Here is an 18,560-nt window from a genome sequence, read left to right as displayed (position 1 = left end):
TCTTGGTCAGGGCCTCCTCTGGAGGAAGGAGGAAGAGGAGTGAACACAGTGAAACTGGAAAAGGCCTGGCTGGGGAGGAGTTGGAGAACCAGAGAGGACCTTCACCCAGCCCACCGGGGGGAGTTGAAAGACGTCAAGAGGCGGTGGGTCTTAGCAGACAAGTTGCAAACTACCAGACTGAAGCCCCTGCACCCACTCTTGCCTCTGCTCCCAGCCTCGCCCACAAACAGCCGGAGCTGTGTGCCCTCCCTCTCTCCCACCCTGCTGCAGGTCCCTTTAAAACCTGGGCTCATTGGAGCCCCGCCTCATCACCCTGAATCCAAGACCCCAGCAGAATCAGAATCAGATTGCAGAGCACTGTTTTTGAAGTCAACCCGGCCCTGCTTTGCCTCTTCCCGCTCTGTAACCCAAAGGCAGTTCTTTAAGCTCCTATTTTCTGTTGGTAACCTTATAGGGTTGCTGTGCAAATTATACACCAGAATACAGCTTAAATGCTTAGCTTCCTGGTATGTGGGAAGTATCCAGAATTGGCAAGCTGTTGTGATGGCTGATGCTGCCAAGCGTGACGGAGGTGGTGATGGCAGCCCACTGGGGGATGGGAAGCCCACTGAACCCAGCTTTCCAGACTCGCGGACGTGGGTCGAGGCATCTCAGAGGAATGGAGACTTGAGAAACAGAAAGAAAGGATTCTTTGTAGCTTTTGTGGGAACAAGCGGTGGAGTCGAAAGTGAGTGGATTACTGTCTGCACGGCCTTTGCAAGGTTCCCTCACCCAGCACAGGAGGTGGTGTCTCCCTCAACACCTCCTCCCGTCAATTCCCCTCTGGAGACAGATCTCTGGGGTTTCAATCCCGATTCTGTCCTTTAGAGCTGTGTGGCCTTAGAGAAGTTAGTCAGTCTCTGAGTCTTACACATTGTACCTTAGAGAGGTGATGAAGAGAGAATGAACATAAATTCTGTCTGCCAATGGGGGTCATGCCCCCTCACCCAATCCCCCTTTCACCAAGTTTGTAGAAACTGGCCTCTGCTGAAGTCTCTGCATCTTTCAGGGCGCAGAAAGTGTCTCTGTGTTGTTTGTTAGCCAGTCCCCAGGTGAGAGAGGATTTGCAATTTAACACTCTGCTCTTTTCCTGAGCCTTGTGACTTGGCCGGGCTCCTGGGGTGTAAAGGGAAACCGCCTGCCCGGGACTCAGTGTCGTGGCCCAGCCTCCCAGCTCCTGAGCTGGCGAAATTAGCCACTGCGGGACATTGCTCTCCCGGTGTGGGGTGTGGGGAAGGCCAGCATCCCTAGGCCCCGCCATGGAGGAGCAGGACCGCACCTGTGGCTCCACCTGGGAGCCCCCTCAGGGCAAGAGCCGCCCGGATTCACCTTGGTCTTGGGTAAGGGCTGCGTGTGGCCATCTGCAAACTGCCACCCCCAGGGGAGGAGCGCTGATGAGACCTGTGGGATCCTTTGCCCCCAGAGGGGAGCATTTAGCATTCGTGCATACACATTTCTCCAGATAAGGGTTAGAACCAGCTACTCCTCAGGGGCTCCTGTTAGGAGGCTGCATTTATAGAAGAGGTGTGAGAAATTGTTCAAGAATTCAAGGCATTTTTCTTTGCCTTGGATGGAAAATAGGTAGTGATTGCTCTGATCCTCAGACAGGGCCGCGGGGTTTTTCTGAGGGCTTCCCGCCCCAGTGCCGTGCTAGGAACTCGCTTTGGCTTCATGTTTGCATGTTGGCCGGAGGAGAGGCCCGGAGTGTTGAAGTGACTCGCCCAGTGCTGTCACTGAACCAGTGTGTCTCAGGGATTGTGATGTGTGTGCTGTGGCTCCACTCAACTCCAAAGCCAGCGGCTGTACCGTCCTGCCTTTTTTTAGATTTTATCCTAGATGCCCGGGCTTTTGTTCAAAAGTAGTTGTTTTCACTTAAAACCCCAAAGCAGGAGTAGAGGGTGTTCAGATAACCCGAAGTGGAAGTGGGTGCGGAGGGCGAGGCCTCGGCTAGAATTCGGGCCTCGCTGTTTCCTCAGAGATGGTTTGAGTTGCAGTGAGGGTCATGTGTTAAACCCCGCCCCAAATGGCATCAGGGACACCCTGTATGCTCTGCCTGGATCTGCAGCGGCAGAAGGCCAGGCTGGCCCCACAGGGTTCCCCAGCGTTGGAAGCAGAGAGAGCCTGGGACTCTCTGCATCCTAAGAAAATAGAGTGAGGGGTGTGGCACGCACGAGGCAGACAGAGCCTCTGGCTGCTGGTTCCGCAGCACCTGTCACCTGTCACTCAGTCACATTCATCCTCAGGCAGGCTCCTTTCCCTTCAGGGCAGGAGGCCCTGCTGGGGGCTTGCTGTTGGTGCTCGGGCTGAGATGCAGTGGGGGCACAGAGGAAGAAGGGGACCGGGATTCTGCTGCAGCCTCTGCCACCATCTGCTGCTCAGCCCTTTGGGCAAGTATTTCCTGAGTGGACAGATGCTTGCAGCAGAGTGACCTGGGACTGACCAATGATCCTCCCTCCATCGCCTGAGGACAGAATGGGGCCTCTCCCAGGAGCGCTGTACAGATCAACAATCCCACGCTCTGGTTAAATAGACCAGTTGTGTGGTTAGTTGGGGATTCAGATGGCTGTGCCTTCTTGCCATTTCTGGAATGTCTCTTAAACTGAGCGGCTTGTGCTGACTGAGAAGCGCACCTGCTCCCCCACGTGGGCAGCACTGCTCTCTCGTGAGGCCTGCATGTCCACTACAGTGACCCATATTCTCCGCAGCCCCAAGACGTGGGTCTTATTATCTCAGGAGTCTCTTGTGCATCCCAGGCAGACACTGTCATTCCCATTTGACAGCTGAGGAAGCTGAGGGTGTGAAGCGTGAAGCAGCTCAGGGGGCTGGTAGGAGATAGGAGGCCAGGTCTCTGGGTACCAGCACAGCCCTCGTTCCATCATCCTGGGCACCTGCAGATGCATGACCCCAGGGAGCTCTGACAACATCTGTTTTCTGCTTGTATTTTTTGATGATTACTTATTTTTCCTGATGATGACAGCATGTTCATTACAGAAGATATAGAATATAGAGCAAAGTATAAATAAGACAATAAAACGCCAACTGTCCCGCCACTTGGGGAGCCTAGGAACTTTGTAAACAGAGGTCGTGCTTCATCTCCCTGAAGGCTCGTTATAATTAAGCCACAGAAAGAATTTCAAATCCCCTTCTTGTCCCTTTTTATTCCGTAACTCTTCCAACCTCCACGCCGGCCTGGGTGCTGGATTCTAAAACCACAGGCTAAAGTCCTCCAGGCCCCTGAGCTGCCCCAGTGTGGCCTGGATTCCCTGCCGTGTCGCAGCTGTGACTTTCTTCCCTGGGGGAGGCAGGCCTCCATGGCAGAAGGGGGGGAGGAGTTGCTGCACTCTGGAGCAACAGCACTGGCTCCTGTAGGGTGTCCACCCCCCGGGTGCAGGGTCTGAAGGAGCTCGGGAACTCGGGCTTGGGACAGACCTGTGGCCATGTCTGGAAGAGTCTCACCTGCTGTGCAGCCTCCTTCTGCTGTGGGGAGCTGAGTCCAGGACTAGCCATTGAGGACAGAGGAAGGCCAGGCCCAGAGGAGGGCTTCAGCAAAGCAGAACTGGAACACAAAGGAAACTGAGGCGGCAGCCCAGATGGACTGACCGTGATGCAGGAAAGCTTAGGAGGAGGCTGCGGGAGAGCTGGCCCAGCAGGACAGAGAGGCAGGGGCTGCAGCCGCTGTGGCCCGGAGCCCGGGGCTGGGCTGGCTGCTTCCAGGCAGGGTCAAAGTGGCTCACATCTCCTGGGGTGCTTTCCTTCCTGGGGCTGCGAAAGGACATCTGGCAGTGCTGTGAGCCCTCAGAGGCACCTGTTAAGTTGGCACCATCTACCTGCAGCCTTGGCCATGACCATTCCCAGAGACTGGGGGCCCTGAGTGTGTGCGGAGCCCTGTGGGGCTCAGAGAGCTGGGTGAGACCTGGTGCCTGCGCAGGAGGCCAGGGCAGAATGTGAGTGGGTAGGCCTGCACCCGGCCAGCTGCCAAGCTCACAGGGGCACAGAGCAGGAGGAATTCCAACTGGTGGGGCCAGGAAGGCGTCCCTGAGAAGCTGGCATTGGAGCCAGGCCTTGGGGAAGAGTAGGATTTCAATAAACAAAGCACACGGGGTGAAGCCTTCTGGGCCCAGGGCTCAGCCTGAGAGGAGGCTGGGCTGAGAGGACAGGGCGTTCCCCTCAGGGTGAGTCTGCAGGTGTTTTCCTCAGGCTGTTTGGGATTTTATTGCTCTTTAGCTAGACACTCATCTTGGTTAGGCACCTGGCCTGTGAAAGCAAGCAAGCAGTCACAGGCCAAATATGGGGATCCAGCGCGAAGCAGGGGGAGTGGGGTGGGCTGAGGTTTGGAGACAGGAGCCCCGGGGCCTGGGCTCCAGCCCCAGTTTTACCTCTTATAAGTTTTGTTTCTCTGGAGCCTTAGTTTCTCATCTGTAAAATGGGCTTACAATACCTAATAATATGATACTAACAAGTACTTGGTAAATATTAATAATAGTACTAAACGTGAAAAAAGGTAGCCTGCTGTTACCGACAGCTATCGAATATCATGGTGAAAAATCACGTCATTTACGCTCAGACCTTTGGTCTCAGTGAACTGCAAGGAGGAAATGCGTGAATCTGGACCCCTGTCTCCCAATTCGGAAGAGGATTCTGAGTGTAGTTTTCCTCTAGATGTTTTAGCTCGGCATTCAAGGCCTCTCAAAGGCTAGCCTCCCCTTCCTTCTCTTGGCTCCGTTCTCTCCTACCATGACCATGTGCTGCCCAGCCCCGTGCCTTTCTGTAGAGGCGCTGAGCGAATTGTCTTCGCTGGTCTCCAGGGAGGTGACCATCAGAACCCCACACCCATCCTGCCACCTCCAGCTCCTGTAGATTCGGGGTCTGGAATTTGGGCCCCACTGGTCCAGAGCGTCTGTCTGCAACCTGGACTCCTTTGTCATCGCTGACCAGAGGCCTGGAGAGGCCACCTGATCCTTCTCCTTGTCAGCTGATCATAGTCCTACCCATTCTTCGAGGCCCAGATTATGAGGCAGAAAGCGGGAGAGAACAGGCTGGACCAGGGGTGCTCCATCCAGGAGGTCTGGACATGGGGGCTCCATGTACAGAGGCAGGAGCCACTGGAGTGAGGCAGCTCAGGGAGTGGCAGGTAGGCTTGTTGCTGACCCTGAGGGATGGCAACAGGGGGCTGAGAAGGAAGAAAGAAACAGAGAGGTCTGGGCTGCCTTTCGTTGGGAGAGTGGCAGGTGCACATGTCCTTGCCCCTAACTCCTGCCCCCTGGCCTCTGCAGAGGAGAGAGGATGGGGCCAGACCCCTCCAGGTGCTCCCAGCCTGCGCCGCCGCCGCCTCCCTCCCCACCCCCACGAAGCTGCTCTTAGCCTCCCTGAGCCACGTGTTCGCTGTCTTTGCAATCAGGGCTTGTAAACCTGTTTTGCTGGCTTATGGTGAGGATAAGTGAGGCAAGGTTTGTAAAGAGTCTTATTTATTATTTTCTCTTAGCAGCTGCATGAAAAATGTCATAGGATCTGCGGGAAAAGTATAAGTCACTAAAAATTTAATGTGAACTGTTAAGTTTGTGAACCACAGGCTGGCGTCACACCAGCTCTCGCTGTCTGAGTGGTGGCCCTGGATCCGAGCTGGCCTCTGGAGCTGGAAACCTCACCTTTTGCCAGGGCCAAGAATGATTCTGACCTAAGCAGGTGTGTCTGCTGGAGCCAGGGCCAGCCGGGGGTAAGTGGCCCTCTTTGTGTTTTTCAAGGAAGAAACATAGTGTCGCAGAGCTGGAGGGTTCTGGGGGTGACAGTGGGGATGGGTGGGTGTCACTACCAACTTCTTCACTGATGCACAGCGAAAGAAGAGATCAGGACAGAGCTGTGCGGTGTATGTGTTGCTGTGAGTTCACCCACTCAACTTTCTTAGGAAAGATTATTATTTATCCTGAGAGAATGTACTTCCTATTTTCAGGAGTATCTTTCTTTTACAAAATGATGAGATGGCACTTTCCTTTCTCCCTCCCTCCCCTCTTCCCTCCTGATACTTAATGCTAAAAAGTTGACAATTCTATATCCATCACCACGCATGCTTCCCAAATGAAAATAATAAACGATTATTGTCTTCACTCATTTATTCATTCTAGTAATAAGTATTCACCAGGCTTCTACTGTGTGGCAGGCATCCTTCTAGGCACTGGAGATGGAGCAGCCAATAAAATGGATGAACATGCCTGCCCCCGGGGAGCTCACGTTCTAAGAGAGGGAGACTAGAACAAGCAAACAAATAAGTAAAACATGGGCCGGATGGAGAGGGGGTGATGGAGATAAAGCAGGAGAGGGTGACAGGGAGCACAGAGGGGAGGTGATGCAGCCTTCAATGGAGAGGTCAGGGCAGGTCTCACCGAGAAGGTGACATTTGAGCAAAGACATAAAGGAGGTGAGGGTGAGAGTGGAGGGCTCAGTAGGAGTCCAGGCCCTGAGGTTGAGGCATCTTGTCAGGTCTGAGGAACAGCAAAGAGGCCGGTGTGGCTGGAGCCAAGAGAACAGGAGGTGATCATGTCAGAGCGAGGGAGGGGTGGGGCTGGCCGAGCATCATAAGGGTGTTGGCCTTGACTCTGGGTGAGACGGGAAGTCATGGGGGCATTTGAGGCATGCCTTGGAGTGTGCATATTGGGGGGACCAGTCTCCTGGGCCCCAGGCTGGCAGGGCAAAAGCACTGGGACCAATTGGGAGGCCGTTGCAATAATCTCAGTGGGAGGCGATGGTGGTTTGGACCAGGGAGGTTGCGGTGGAGGGGTGAGAAGTTTCTGGAAATGTTCTGAAGGCAGAGCTGACAGGGTGCCATGATAAATTGGATGTGAGGAGTGAGAAGACAGGGATCAGGACACAGCCTGAGCAGCTGGGACGATGGAGTTGTCTGGAAAGGTTTGGCCAGATGTGGTGGGGATGGGGGTGGGTGGAGCAGTGGCTCAGTTTGGACAAATTACTATCGAGATGCGTGTTGAGAAGGCAGGTGGATGTTTGAGGCTGGAATCCAGAGAAGAGGTCTGGGCTAGAAATGTAACTTCAGTCCGTGAAATACAGAGTTTAAGCACTCCAGATCTGGTGCGACCCCTCATTTTGCAGATGGGGAGACCGAACCCCCCAAGACAGCACTAGGGCTGTTTTCTAGGCGTGTCTATAGAGCTAAGACTAAAATATCCTGACCTTCCATGCAAGAAATGTGTGTAAATTCAAATACCAATTTGAACTCCTCTTTGCATTTGGATTGGAACTATACTGGCTCTTGTTTCTCTTTCTAGATGTTTCCCTTGTCTCATCGCTCTCGTTCCTTCAGCTTTCTCGCTGTCTGCTTATCCAACCTCATTTCTTCTTTCATGGCTTACTCTCAATGAACAAGAACCTGGGGGAGGGCTTGCCCCCTCGGGGGTCCACTGATCCTTCAAGGCCTGGCCTTTGCCTCGCAGCCCCAGCTGGGAGCGACGCCTGCATTCTCAACCACCAACTTCCTTTTGGAACTTGGCACACTCTAACTTTTATTGTAATTATTCTGAGACTGGTCCCTGGCACACAGCAAGTGCTTGGCATCTGTGGAAGGGACAGATGAATGAACGAGGTGGCGAGGTGAGCACACCCAGGCCTTTACCATTTGCTGGTGGCCTTTGGCCTAGTCTGGTCTTCATTTATGTGCTGGGGCTCCCCTGACCCCAGTCCTAGTACTTACCATGTGACCATCCTCAGCACCACCCGGTGGGGGTGGGCTGCACTTGGAGAGGGAGGAACCCCATGTGGGTGGACCTGGGAACAATCTGGAGATGGCTCTGTAGTTAGGCCCAAGGGTGAAATGGGGACAAAGGCCAAACGTTAGGATGGACAGGCTCTGGGAAGGAGGAAGGCTGGGATGAAAGGAGTTATTCTGGAACACCTGAGGCTGGTGTATGCTGGCCACTGGACGGGTGCCTGGTGTGTTTTGTGGGAGGGCTGGTCTGATTTAAAGGCACAGGATTGGGGTGGATGGCCGTAGCCTGGGTGCCATGAGCAGAGCATGTGTCCACCAGAAAGAGCACAGCCATCCCATGCGAGTGACCTGGAGGATGCCTGTGCCCAAGGTTCCAGGGGGTCAGACGCTGTCCTTCTGTTATTGTCTCCCCCACGGGGTCTGAGGCCCCGTAAACCCCCTGCTCTCAGGTGCTTGGATGTGTGTCTGTGGTGACAAGTTGTTGTGGTTTTTCTGTCAGACACGGAGCCCTGTGGCTCCTCTTCCTCGAGGGCCCTGGCCGCCCGGGGCAGGGTTTTGTTTACTGCTCAGATGCAGGATGATCCAAAGTGTAGATTTCAGGAATATTCTCTCCACTCCCTCCCAGCAGCCTAAATCCTGCTCTGTTTCGTGGCTTTTGATCTGTTTTCAGACAGTTCTATTACCTGATTTTCTTTTTTCTTTCTAAGCTGCTTGAGATCCTTTTTGGCTTTGATAAAGACATAAGTAAATAATAAGCAAAGTTTGGAATAAAATTACCTAATGTCTTTTAAAAAATTTTTATTTATTTATTTATTTATTTTGAGGAAGATCAGCCCTGAGCTAACTTCTGCCAATCCTCCTCTTTTTGCTGAGGAAGACTGGCCCTGAGCTAACATCCATGCCCATCTTCCTCTACTTTATATGTGAGACGTCTGCCACAGCGTGGCTCGATGAGCAGTGCCATGTCCACACCCAGGATCAGAACTGGCAGACTCCGGGCTGCTGAAGCAGAATGTGTGCACTTAAACATTGTGCCACTGGGCCGGCCCCACCTAATGTATTTTTATTTAAACAGGACTGACATGAAAGCAGAGTGTTCCTGGACATTACTGGAACACAACTGCTGACCTTCCTGGTCCGAGGTCTGTAGCAGAGACTCAAGGAGGGCAGAGGATGTGACATCTCCTATGGCAGGGGCAGCAAGGCAGCACAGGAGGGTTGCTTCTGAACTTTTGAGGAGTTCACTATAACCAGGATAAAGAGAACGAGACTCTCGAGGGAGAGTCATATTCAGTAGGAGAGGAACACAGAATCTGAAGAGTCTGGAGGTCTCAGTTCTAGGCTTGCGGTGGGACCTTGAGCAGGCCTGCTGTAACTTTGGAGCGGTGACACCTGCCCCATACCAAGCCATCTGCGGATCACATGAGACTGTGTGTGCAGTTGCAAGTGCTGGGTGCCCACTCCGAGGCAGCCAAGCTCATGATTATTCATGCGGGACGCGGCATCTGAGACAAGCCTGGTCGGGTGCTTTCGTAGACTGAGGACGTGGCAGCGCTGCTGTGCAGGCTTCTGTGGTTTGTGGGCTGCACAGGGAGCTGGCTCAGTGGCTGCTGGGGGTGGAAGTCCAACCTGCGCTCCGCTCCCCAAGCCTGCTGGGCTCTGGGACTGAGGCCAGCTGGGACGGGCGGGAGGTGGGGCCCCCCTTTTTGAAAATTGTTCATCCAGAGGGGTTTTTTTTGGTGCTGTCTGTACAGGGCGACTGTGTGTTCCAGCTGCGGCCCAAGGTGTGGCCTGATCATGGTTTTTAGCCCCTGCACTCCCCAACATGGAGCCCTCGCTATCAACGAAAATCTCTGCAGAGCCCTCCATATAAATGAAGTAAAAATGGGGCAACCTGCGAAGGTGCAATGTGGGCGAGCGTGGTGCCCTCCCTTCTCAAACTCCCTTTCCTGTCTCACATTAACCACTTCCTTGCCAGCCCACCCTCCTCTCCACATCGCCCCAGGGCTCCCTGCAGGATAGTTTGAAACCCCTGAAGGAGGTAACCTGTGTAGGAGTCCAGCTCCACCACGTTGCAATCGCAGGCTGGATTGCTTTTTGGAGCAATGTGGAGTAACAGTGTCTATAGACCTCAGACTGGTGGACTGAGGCTTTCTGTACGGCCGCGCTGGGAGGACCGCTTCCCTGCCCTGTTGCTTCCTTCAGGCCCTGCTCGCTCCTCTCCTACCCCGTAAAAGGGCAGCCCTTCCTGGGGAGCATCTAACCCCTGTCAACTGGGCCCTGGTGCCCTGGCCCAGAGATCTCCTCTAGGGGGCGCTGTCAGACCGGGACCCAGGACAGGGCACACTATGGCAGGAGTCCTGTCCCCTCTGCCCCGTGCAAGCGGGGATGGGGGAGCAAAAGAAAACCGAGTCAATACGTAAAACGTTTTCAGCCCACAATAACAGAGTACTGTTGAAATTCCGGAGTGAATTCTCCTTATCCCAGGGCAAGGTGATTTGAACCTCAAAGTCGTTCAAAATAAAGGAAAAGAGGACTCGGCTGGCTGTTGTCCTCCCCGATTTGACCCAGGCAGAGACCGAGTTTATTAATAGCCGTTTGATAGACACTTCACGGTTAATGATGAAGCAAGATGGGATCAGGTTTCTGGGTTGTATCCCATTAGAAATGCCCAGTGTGAGGTGAGAGGTCACCAGATGGAAAGAGAAAGAACACGAAGTCTCCCACACTGAACGCTGAGCAGCCGCTTGGAGGATAGTATTTTTGCAAACCTATGAATTATTCCCAACTTATGAATAATTTAAGGTGCTTTCAAAATGATAAGCATCTAGGTGTATTGTTGTTGGTGTTCACTGAGTGCTGTGTGCCGGGTGCCCTGCGAGGCATTGTCCCTTTCTGTCTTATCAGTCCTCCAAGAACCATGGGAGTGGACTGTTAGCCTCAGTTTACACACAGAGCAGCTTAGAGAGATTATTTATTGGGCCTGAGGTCTCACAACTCGCAGTGAAACCATAGTTCCAGAGAGGCCACCTGCTTCCACAGACCTGCTCTCTCCTCTGGAAATGCCGCCTTCCTATTTCTCTTTGGAGAGCGTTTGCAGGAATGAACTCCGACTCTCCTGGGGGCCAGCTGTCCCGGCGGGGCCCTGCTTGGTCCTGATGCTTAGAGTTAGAGACTCGATTCTCCAGCAGAGACCATCTCTCTTGAGTGATGGTCCTTTTCCAACTATCTTAGTCTTTGATGCCTCTTCTTAGGGGGATGGTGGGGTGGGGTGAGGACAAGCAGCAGAGACACTGTCCGCCAGGAGTCCCGCCCTTGGAAACTTTTTGGATGGAAGAAGACAATGCTATATGGGATCCTCAGATATTAGTCTGGAAGGGGCCTTGCTGACTGGTCATCTAATCTAGTCTTGTGCTCAAAGCTGGCCTGGAGGGAGTCTTGTCGTGGTTCTCAGTCCTGGACGTCAGAGTCACTTACACAGTTCCCAAATAATATAGAATTTGAATCTATGCGGTTGGGCCTCAGGCATCTCTGTTTTCTTAGAAGCTCCACTGATGATCACCCCTCAGGGCTGAAAACACAATGCTAATGACATGGAGCTCTCAAGTTGTCACCAAAAGGCCCCCTCAGGCCTTTGCCCCTTGTAAACAGTGTTCCCTCCCCACCTCTTTGTCCAGTGAGCTCTTACTTGTCCTTCAAGGCCCAATGTCCAGGTCACTTTCTTTGTGGACATTCTCTTCTATCCTGGAGACCAAATGACCTCCACCCCCCTCTGGTACCTACTGTAGTTTGTAGCCAGCGGTCTAAGAGCTTCCCTTGCTGTCTTGGTATTGGTTCTGCACTGTCTGTTTTCCTTCCTAGATGGTGAACTTCTTGTGGGCAGAAACTGTGCCGTGTGTGTCTTGTTTCCTAGCAGCCAGCAGGATCTGGGTGATAAAAGAGCCTCAGAAAATGGAACTGGGAGGTTGAGCAGCTTTAACTGCAGGCAGTGTGACCTTATTAGGAAACAAAATGGACCTTTGTAATGTCAATGCATGGTCCTAGCTGGACCCGCTGATGCTACCCAGAATTAGTCTAATATGTCAATATATATATTTGTGTAATAAATATATACAATTGTTATATTTTAATATAATAAATATATTAAAATAATATACTAAGTATATTAAAATTATGCATATATGTTATTTATATGTGTATGTGTGTATATATATATATATATATAAATTTTTTTAGGTGACTACATCCTTCTAAGATACAGAGACAGTGTTCATGACCCTAAGTCTTTGCTTCTCCAGCCTAATACACCCAGTTCCTTCCACCAGCTCTTTGTCATGCGACATTTCCTGTTCTATCCACTTATACTCTTTGGGAAGACTCTAGGTTGTCAGTGTTCTTCTTAAAGTTTTCTGTGACCAGTGGAGTGCACAATGGCCTCTGGTCTTCCTTCTTCTGGATCTCACATTTCTCTTACTGTTTTTTAAGATCAAAGGGTTCAGCGTTAACTGCTGATGGCTAAGGCTTCCCTATCTAGGAGTTATACAACTGACTTCTTGAGTCTTAGGATAACTGTCTTAAATGTCATTTTGCCAGTTTTAGACTGTCCAAGTCCTTTGGTTCTTTAATTCTGTTATCCAATGCAATGATTTTGTTACATCTGAAAATCTCACTTACTTGCTTTCCATTCCTGATTTCTATTTAATTGATAATCGAAAAAATATATTTTTCCCATCCCATTGTCTGTTTTTCCTCCATGACTGTAGATTGAATTTCTATTCTTTCAGTAGTTCTCCTTAATTTTTAAACATGCCCATTTAACTTATTGTCTAATGCAATTTAAAATTATTTATTATTTCTATACTCCTGCCAAATATCACCTAGACCTTAGTTCACTTTAACAACCATTGAACGAAACCCCATCTTGTTACTCCTGTCTTGACATTAGTTATCATTTTTCTGTAAAAAGTTTAATAAACTTTTTAAAATTTCCAACCACTTATATCCAGATGTGTCTCCCGCATCCGCCCTCCGAGTTCACTTTTCTTTTTGCTGGTGTACATCCTTTGATAGTTCTTTTAGGGAGGGTCTATGGGAGATAAAATCCTTTTGTTTTTGTAGATTTGAAGCTGTCTTTCTTTTGCACTTTCTTTTTCTTGAATGGTAGCTTAGGTGAGTATAAGATTCCAGGTTGACGGTTGCTGTCCTCAGTATTTAAAAACTATTAGGCTTCTGTTAGACTTTTAAATTTTATCCTTTGCCTTGTATGTTCTACTGATTCACTACAATGTGTGTAGATTTGTTTTTATTTGCCCTTCTCAATGCTCAGAGCCTACTTTCACTCATCATTCATGTCTTTCATCAATTTTAGAAGATTTTCAGACAACTCTTCGAAAGCTTTTCCTCTGTGACTTCCTTAATTCTCTTTTCTGGGACACTTAAGAGACACACATTTTAGCCTCACACTGTATCCTCCATGTCTCCTAGGCACTCTTTTATTTCTTTATTTATCTCTTTGACTTGCTGCACTGGTTGAATTCTTCCTTACTATATTCCACTTCATTAATTCTCTCCTATATTGGTTCCTGTTAGATATTATCCGCTATATTGATATTTTGTTCTGGTTTCAACGACAATATTTTTCATTTCCAAAACTTCTAATTGGTTCTTTCCCCTAGCTACTGCCTATTGTTTAATTTTTATATATCTTTCTGTTTCATAATTTCTCTTTTTAGTGGAAGTTATTGCTTAATCTGTATCTTTAACCATCCTAATTGTACTTATGTAGAGTCATTGTCAAGCTGTTCAATGAAATGACGTTGGTGTGAATCCATATTCCAAATGTTTATTGTTATTATTGCTATTATTTTGCTGTCTTTCTTAGCATTATATTTCTTCGTAAGTGTAAGAAGTTTTGCTTTCAGGTTCATTTTGAATGAATTTTTTTTGTTCGTTGCTTTTTCCCTCCTCTACTACCCCCCACCCCCACCCCAGTCCTTTGTTCTCAAACATTTAGGCTGAGTGATTGAGAGACCCGCCCCAGGCTTGCTGCCTCCCAGGCCCCTGGGGCTCACTCCAGAGCCAGGCCTTGTAACAGCACCGCAGAGGCCCTATCGTATAGTGACATTGGGGACATTTGAGACACAGACTGAGCAAGACAGTTGCTCAGTCTGATTCCTGTTTGAAAGGCTGTGTCATTGTCTTCCCACTGCCGTCTATAGCCTTTGCCCTAAGCTGTAGGGCTGCAGAAATTTTCAAGTTTCTTTCTCCAGCAGTGGGATCCCTTCTCAGAACAGGCTTCAGTGCCTGGTTCCTGTGCCCCATCGCACGTATGCCTCCACAGGTGCTGACTGCACCCTCTGCTTCTGGAGCGGAGCCCCGGAGACCTGTGGCCTTACATTTCTCATCTGTCTTTGGTTCATGAAAACATTGAGCTTGTTTTTGAGTCTTGCTGTGTTATTGTGTCTTGTCTTTTTATATATTATGGGTTTGGATCGGAGGGGGTGATTCGAAGTACAAATTCACTACACCATCTGGACCATAAGTCACAAACACACATTCTATCCCAAAGCAACATTGATAAAATGCTTAAGAAGGAAAGAGCAAGAATAGAGCCAGAGGCATGACTCTTGGGGCCTCCGTCCAAGGTGATGTCCACATTCCTCAGGAATGTCAGGGTGTTTTTTTCTTTAAAGATTGGCACCTGAGCTAACATCTGTTCCCGATCTTCTCTCTTTTTCTTTCTTATCTTCTTCTCTCCAAAGGCCCCCAGTACGTAGGTATATATTCTCGTTGTAGGTCCTTCTAGCTGTGCTATGTGGGACGCCACCTCAACATGGTCTGATGAGCGGTGTGTGTCCTCGCCCAGGATCCAAACCAGAGAAACCTTGGGCCGCTGAAGTGGCGCACGTGAACTTAACCACTTGGCCACAGGGCCGGCCCCAGGAATGTCAGTTTAACTGCTTCTACTTATTACAGTATTACCCAATCCAAGGCATCCAACCCATCCTTTTGGGGATCATGAGAGACTTTATCAAGTGCTCATTGAAACCATTACACACCCTTGTGTGCATGTGGGTGAGATGGTCCCCTGACCTGCCAATCTAACTATTCAATGAGAAGGAAAAGCGTTTTCTTTGCCAGAGTTGTTCCCTGTGAATTCTAGTGGCTGCCAGTTTCTGACAGGTTGTCAATGTCCCTGGCTTTCCAACATCGAGAATGACTCACTTGGGGGCGTGCAGGGTGATGTCCAGACGGTGAAAACGCCCTAAATGGGGACATTGCCCCACTGTGTGGCCTGTGTGGCGCAGGGTCATGGGCTCTTACCCCGCCCCCAGGATTTGGAATATTTCTTACTTCCTGTGAGAATGCCACTAGAACCTTTGGCTTCTCCTCCTTGCTTTGGCTCTGACATTTATTTCCTGGCTGTGTGACTTCGGTAAGTCACCCTACACTTGAGTGGCCTCATCTGTAAAACGGGCTGCTGCGAGGGATAAATCATGGAATGCAGTGCTTCCAAAATGCCGGCATCACTTGGGCGCCTTGCTGAGTTCCCGGGTTCTGCCCCTGGAGGCTGATTCAGCAGGTTTGCGGGAATACGTGATGTCGGTGAATTCTCCAGGCGAATCTGATAAGCACACAGGGTTACATCCCGAGTCGTCAGTGTTTGTAAAGTGCTTAGCAAAGAGTGCTCACGGCTCGTTTCCATCTCTCCTTTCCGCTGCAGCACGCGGTGCCCAGGCTTTGCCCACTTTGTGTCCCAGAGGAAAACCTCAGGATGCAACCTAAGTTGCTCTTCTCCAGACATTTTCCTTTGATAAAAATAGTCAGAAGAAAGGGCAATGGTTAACTCAAGGTTTTCATTTAAATCCACCACCATTTCTTGGGTCTCTACTCTGTACCCCACGGTAAGCCCCAGGAGGCAGAGATAAATAGGTTTCTGGCCCTGCCCCTGAGGTCTTGGGATTATGTTGCAGCCTGAGAAATTGAGGGCATCAAGAGCAGCTAAGGCGGGGAAGAAATCTTATTTTGGGTCAGGGGCCAGCCTTCCTTATCCACTTGAAATCACACCCCAGAGGCTTTCTCTAGACGTGGGTCCAGTCTTAAATAGAAGGCAGGTTCGAGGTCGTTGTGACCGATAAGATGGATACGGCGCTGGTGGAGGAAGAGAGTCTGAGAGGTAGAAAAGGCAGAGGGCGCTCGTCCTCAAGGTCTCAGGTAGGTCAGGTGGGGGCAGTCACCTTCCGAAGGGCTGTGCACCAGAACCACCTGGACAACTCGTTTAAAAAAAAAAAGACTTCAGAATCCTAAATCCCATCCCTATGGAATCAAATTTCAGGCCTTGAGCTTTGTGCTTGTTTCACAAGTTGCCATGTGACTCTGATGTGCAGCCAGGTTTGGGAAGCACTGATCTAGAGATTCTAGAATGATCTAAAGTGATCCTGGCACTCTGCTGAATGATCTGGTCAGCAGTCCGAGTGGGTGTGAATCTAGAGCCCTGTGCTATTCAAAGTGTGGTCCTCAGACCAGCAGTAGCGTCAGCATCACCTGGGAGCTGAGCAGAAATGCAGACTCTCAGCCCCCAGCCCAGACCTGCCGGATCAGAATCGGCGTTCCTAACAAGAGCCCCGCTGGCTGACGCACCGGCACACCAAAGGGTGAGAGGATGGGAGCCTCCCCGAGGCTGGGATTGTGTTTGATCCTTGGCACCTCTCTGAGCCTCAGTTTCCTCATCTTTAACAGGGATGACAATAATCTTTGCTGTATCTCCTTCCCAAGGTTGTCAAGGGAACTAAGGTTGAACTCCCATCGAAATTAGATTGTGAATTCTTTGCAGCAGGGGCCACAGATTTTTACAATTTTTGCGTGCCCAATGCCTAGCATGGAATGAATGTCGTTTTGGCACACAGAATTATAGAGTCCTTAAAACGGAAGAGACTTCGTAAGTCGCATAGAACAAGCCTCTCAGTGAAGGGATGAAGGAATTGCAGTGAAGTTGAGATGATTCCAGGGTCAGACACTCCGTTATCATCACACGGGCTTTGTGCGAGGACTCAGGAGGGAGCACCCTGCAACAGGCCTCGCTCTCCATGAAGTCCTCCTTCCCTTGGCTCTTCAGAGCTGAGCTCAGCTCCCTGTCTTCGTGAGGGGCCTCCAACCCCTCTGACCACAGCCACCCCTGTGGCCTCTCAACTTCCGACCACTGAGTGTCCACCCGTGAATCCTGGACTGACTTCCTTGTACATTCCATCCTTGTTACACGTCATTCTGGAGGCTGCAGTGTGGTCTCACCAAATGTATCAAGCTCTTGGGGGACAGGACCACGGCTCTTTGTACTCCCCATCTGCTTTCCAGCCCAACACCTAGCACAGGATGAACACATACCAGGCATGGTTAACTTGAGTATCTGTTCTTTTTTGTTGTTTTTTTTTTTTGCTGAGGAAGATTTGCCCTGAGCTGACATCTGCTGCCAATCTTCCTCTTTTTTTTTTCTTGCTTGAGGAAGATTAGCTTGAGCTAACATCTGGGCCAATCTTCCTCTACTTTATATGTGGGTCACTGCCACAGCACGGCTGACAAGTGGTTTAGGTCTGGGCCCAGGATCCAAACCCAAGAACCCACTGAAGCGGAGCGTGCTGAACTTAACCACTATGCCACGGGGCTGGCCCCTCTGTTCATTTTTTTAAGTCAGCACTGAACACAGTGACGTTCTGTGACCACTGCTGGCCCACCCACAGGCCCGCCAGGATGGAAGCAAAGCTGGGCACTTCCAGGTTGTGGACTCACGCAAGCCTGACAGAGGTGGAGTTAAGAGAGAATCAGAAAAATGGAATTGGAGAAAACAAACGTAGGCAGATCTTTAGAGGAGTCTCCTAGAAAGGGAAAGAGAAACGGGCAGGAGCCGGCAGGGGAAGGGGGTGGAGAGAAGGCCTTGTAACACGCAACAAATGAAACAAAGCGAGAGCGTGTTCAATTGCCGATTGGATTGATCCACCAGAGAGGGGAAAATCGGTGCTGCATTGAGAGAGGCCGTCTGCCATCAGCAAACACTGAGCTTCACTCTGTCCCTCATGCTGGGAGGCGGGCTGAGTTCCTAAGTCATGACACTCAGGATTGGGCAGGCTGCGGGCTTTCAGGCCAAAGCAGGGAGAAACAGAACCAAGGCCCGACTTCTGCCTTCATTCATTCATTAGCCCAGGGTGGCCCCAGGGAGATTCCTGCCAGTGCATGAGGCCCCAGGCCCCAGCAGCTGCTGCTCTGAGCGTTGACACCCTTGTGCACCTGTCCCCGAACGTGGCTTTCTTACCTCTTTCAGCCTTGAGAATCCGATTCACCGTCACAGCTGAGCTCAGACGTCTCCCCTTGAGGCCTTCCCTGTGCTCCTGCCTGCCCGAGGCTCTGTGTGCTCCCCACAGCCAGCGGTTCCAGAAGCCTCCCCCAGCTCATGTGTTTGCAGCAGCCCTGAGCTCTGTCTGCCCTCCAGGCTGGAGTGGCAGCAGCTCCTCGTGGCCTGTGGCCTGATGCAGGGGGGCAGGAAGGAGCCCCCTTCCACCACTCTGAGCTACACCAGGAGGCAGGCCTTCTCACTGCTGTGCCCGCTGGAGCCTGGGAATCACGACTTAGGAATTCAGCCTGCCTGCCCAGCATGAGGAAGCTCAGTGTTTGCTGAACCTAGGAAGCTCAGTGTTTGCTGAACCTCTGCGACCTGCTGGCTCCTTCCTTGTCTGCCATTGGTAGTGATAAGGCCTGGCCTGGGAGGGAAGGGCCATCGTCCACGGGTTGGGTGAGTGGAGAAGGGCTTGGCTGCCGT

The 18,560-nt window shown here is 50.8% G+C and overlaps 1 protein-coding gene across 11 annotated transcripts in view; it reads left to right on the top strand.

The window, feature by feature from the left end:
• The first annotated feature begins 1,138 nt into the window (after positions 1–1,138).
• The window catches only part of LPIN1 (lipin 1), a 123,726-nt gene continuing 106,304 nt past the window's right edge, over positions 1,139–18,560 (top strand). For 3 of the 11 annotated variants that reach the window (XM_070236659.1, XM_070236645.1, XM_070236643.1), the window contains exon 1: positions 5,609–5,752. Coding sequence is in view for 5 of the 11 variants with exons in the window: in XM_005600211.4 (XP_005600268.1) it covers positions 1,299–1,379 (81 nt within the window). In the remaining 6 variants the exon portion in view is untranslated. Of the gene's footprint in view, positions 1,380–5,608; positions 5,753–18,560 lie in introns of those variants that run through there. The other 8 variants (XM_005600214.4, XM_005600212.4, XM_070236658.1 and 5 more) reach the window with 6 other exon arrangements.

Source organism: Equus caballus, chromosome 15, assembly GCF_041296265.1.
Source record: "Equus caballus isolate H_3958 breed thoroughbred chromosome 15, TB-T2T, whole genome shotgun sequence".
NCBI classification, from domain to species: domain Eukaryota; kingdom Metazoa; phylum Chordata; class Mammalia; order Perissodactyla; family Equidae; genus Equus; species Equus caballus.
This window is presented reverse-complemented; position numbering and strand designations above follow the sequence as displayed.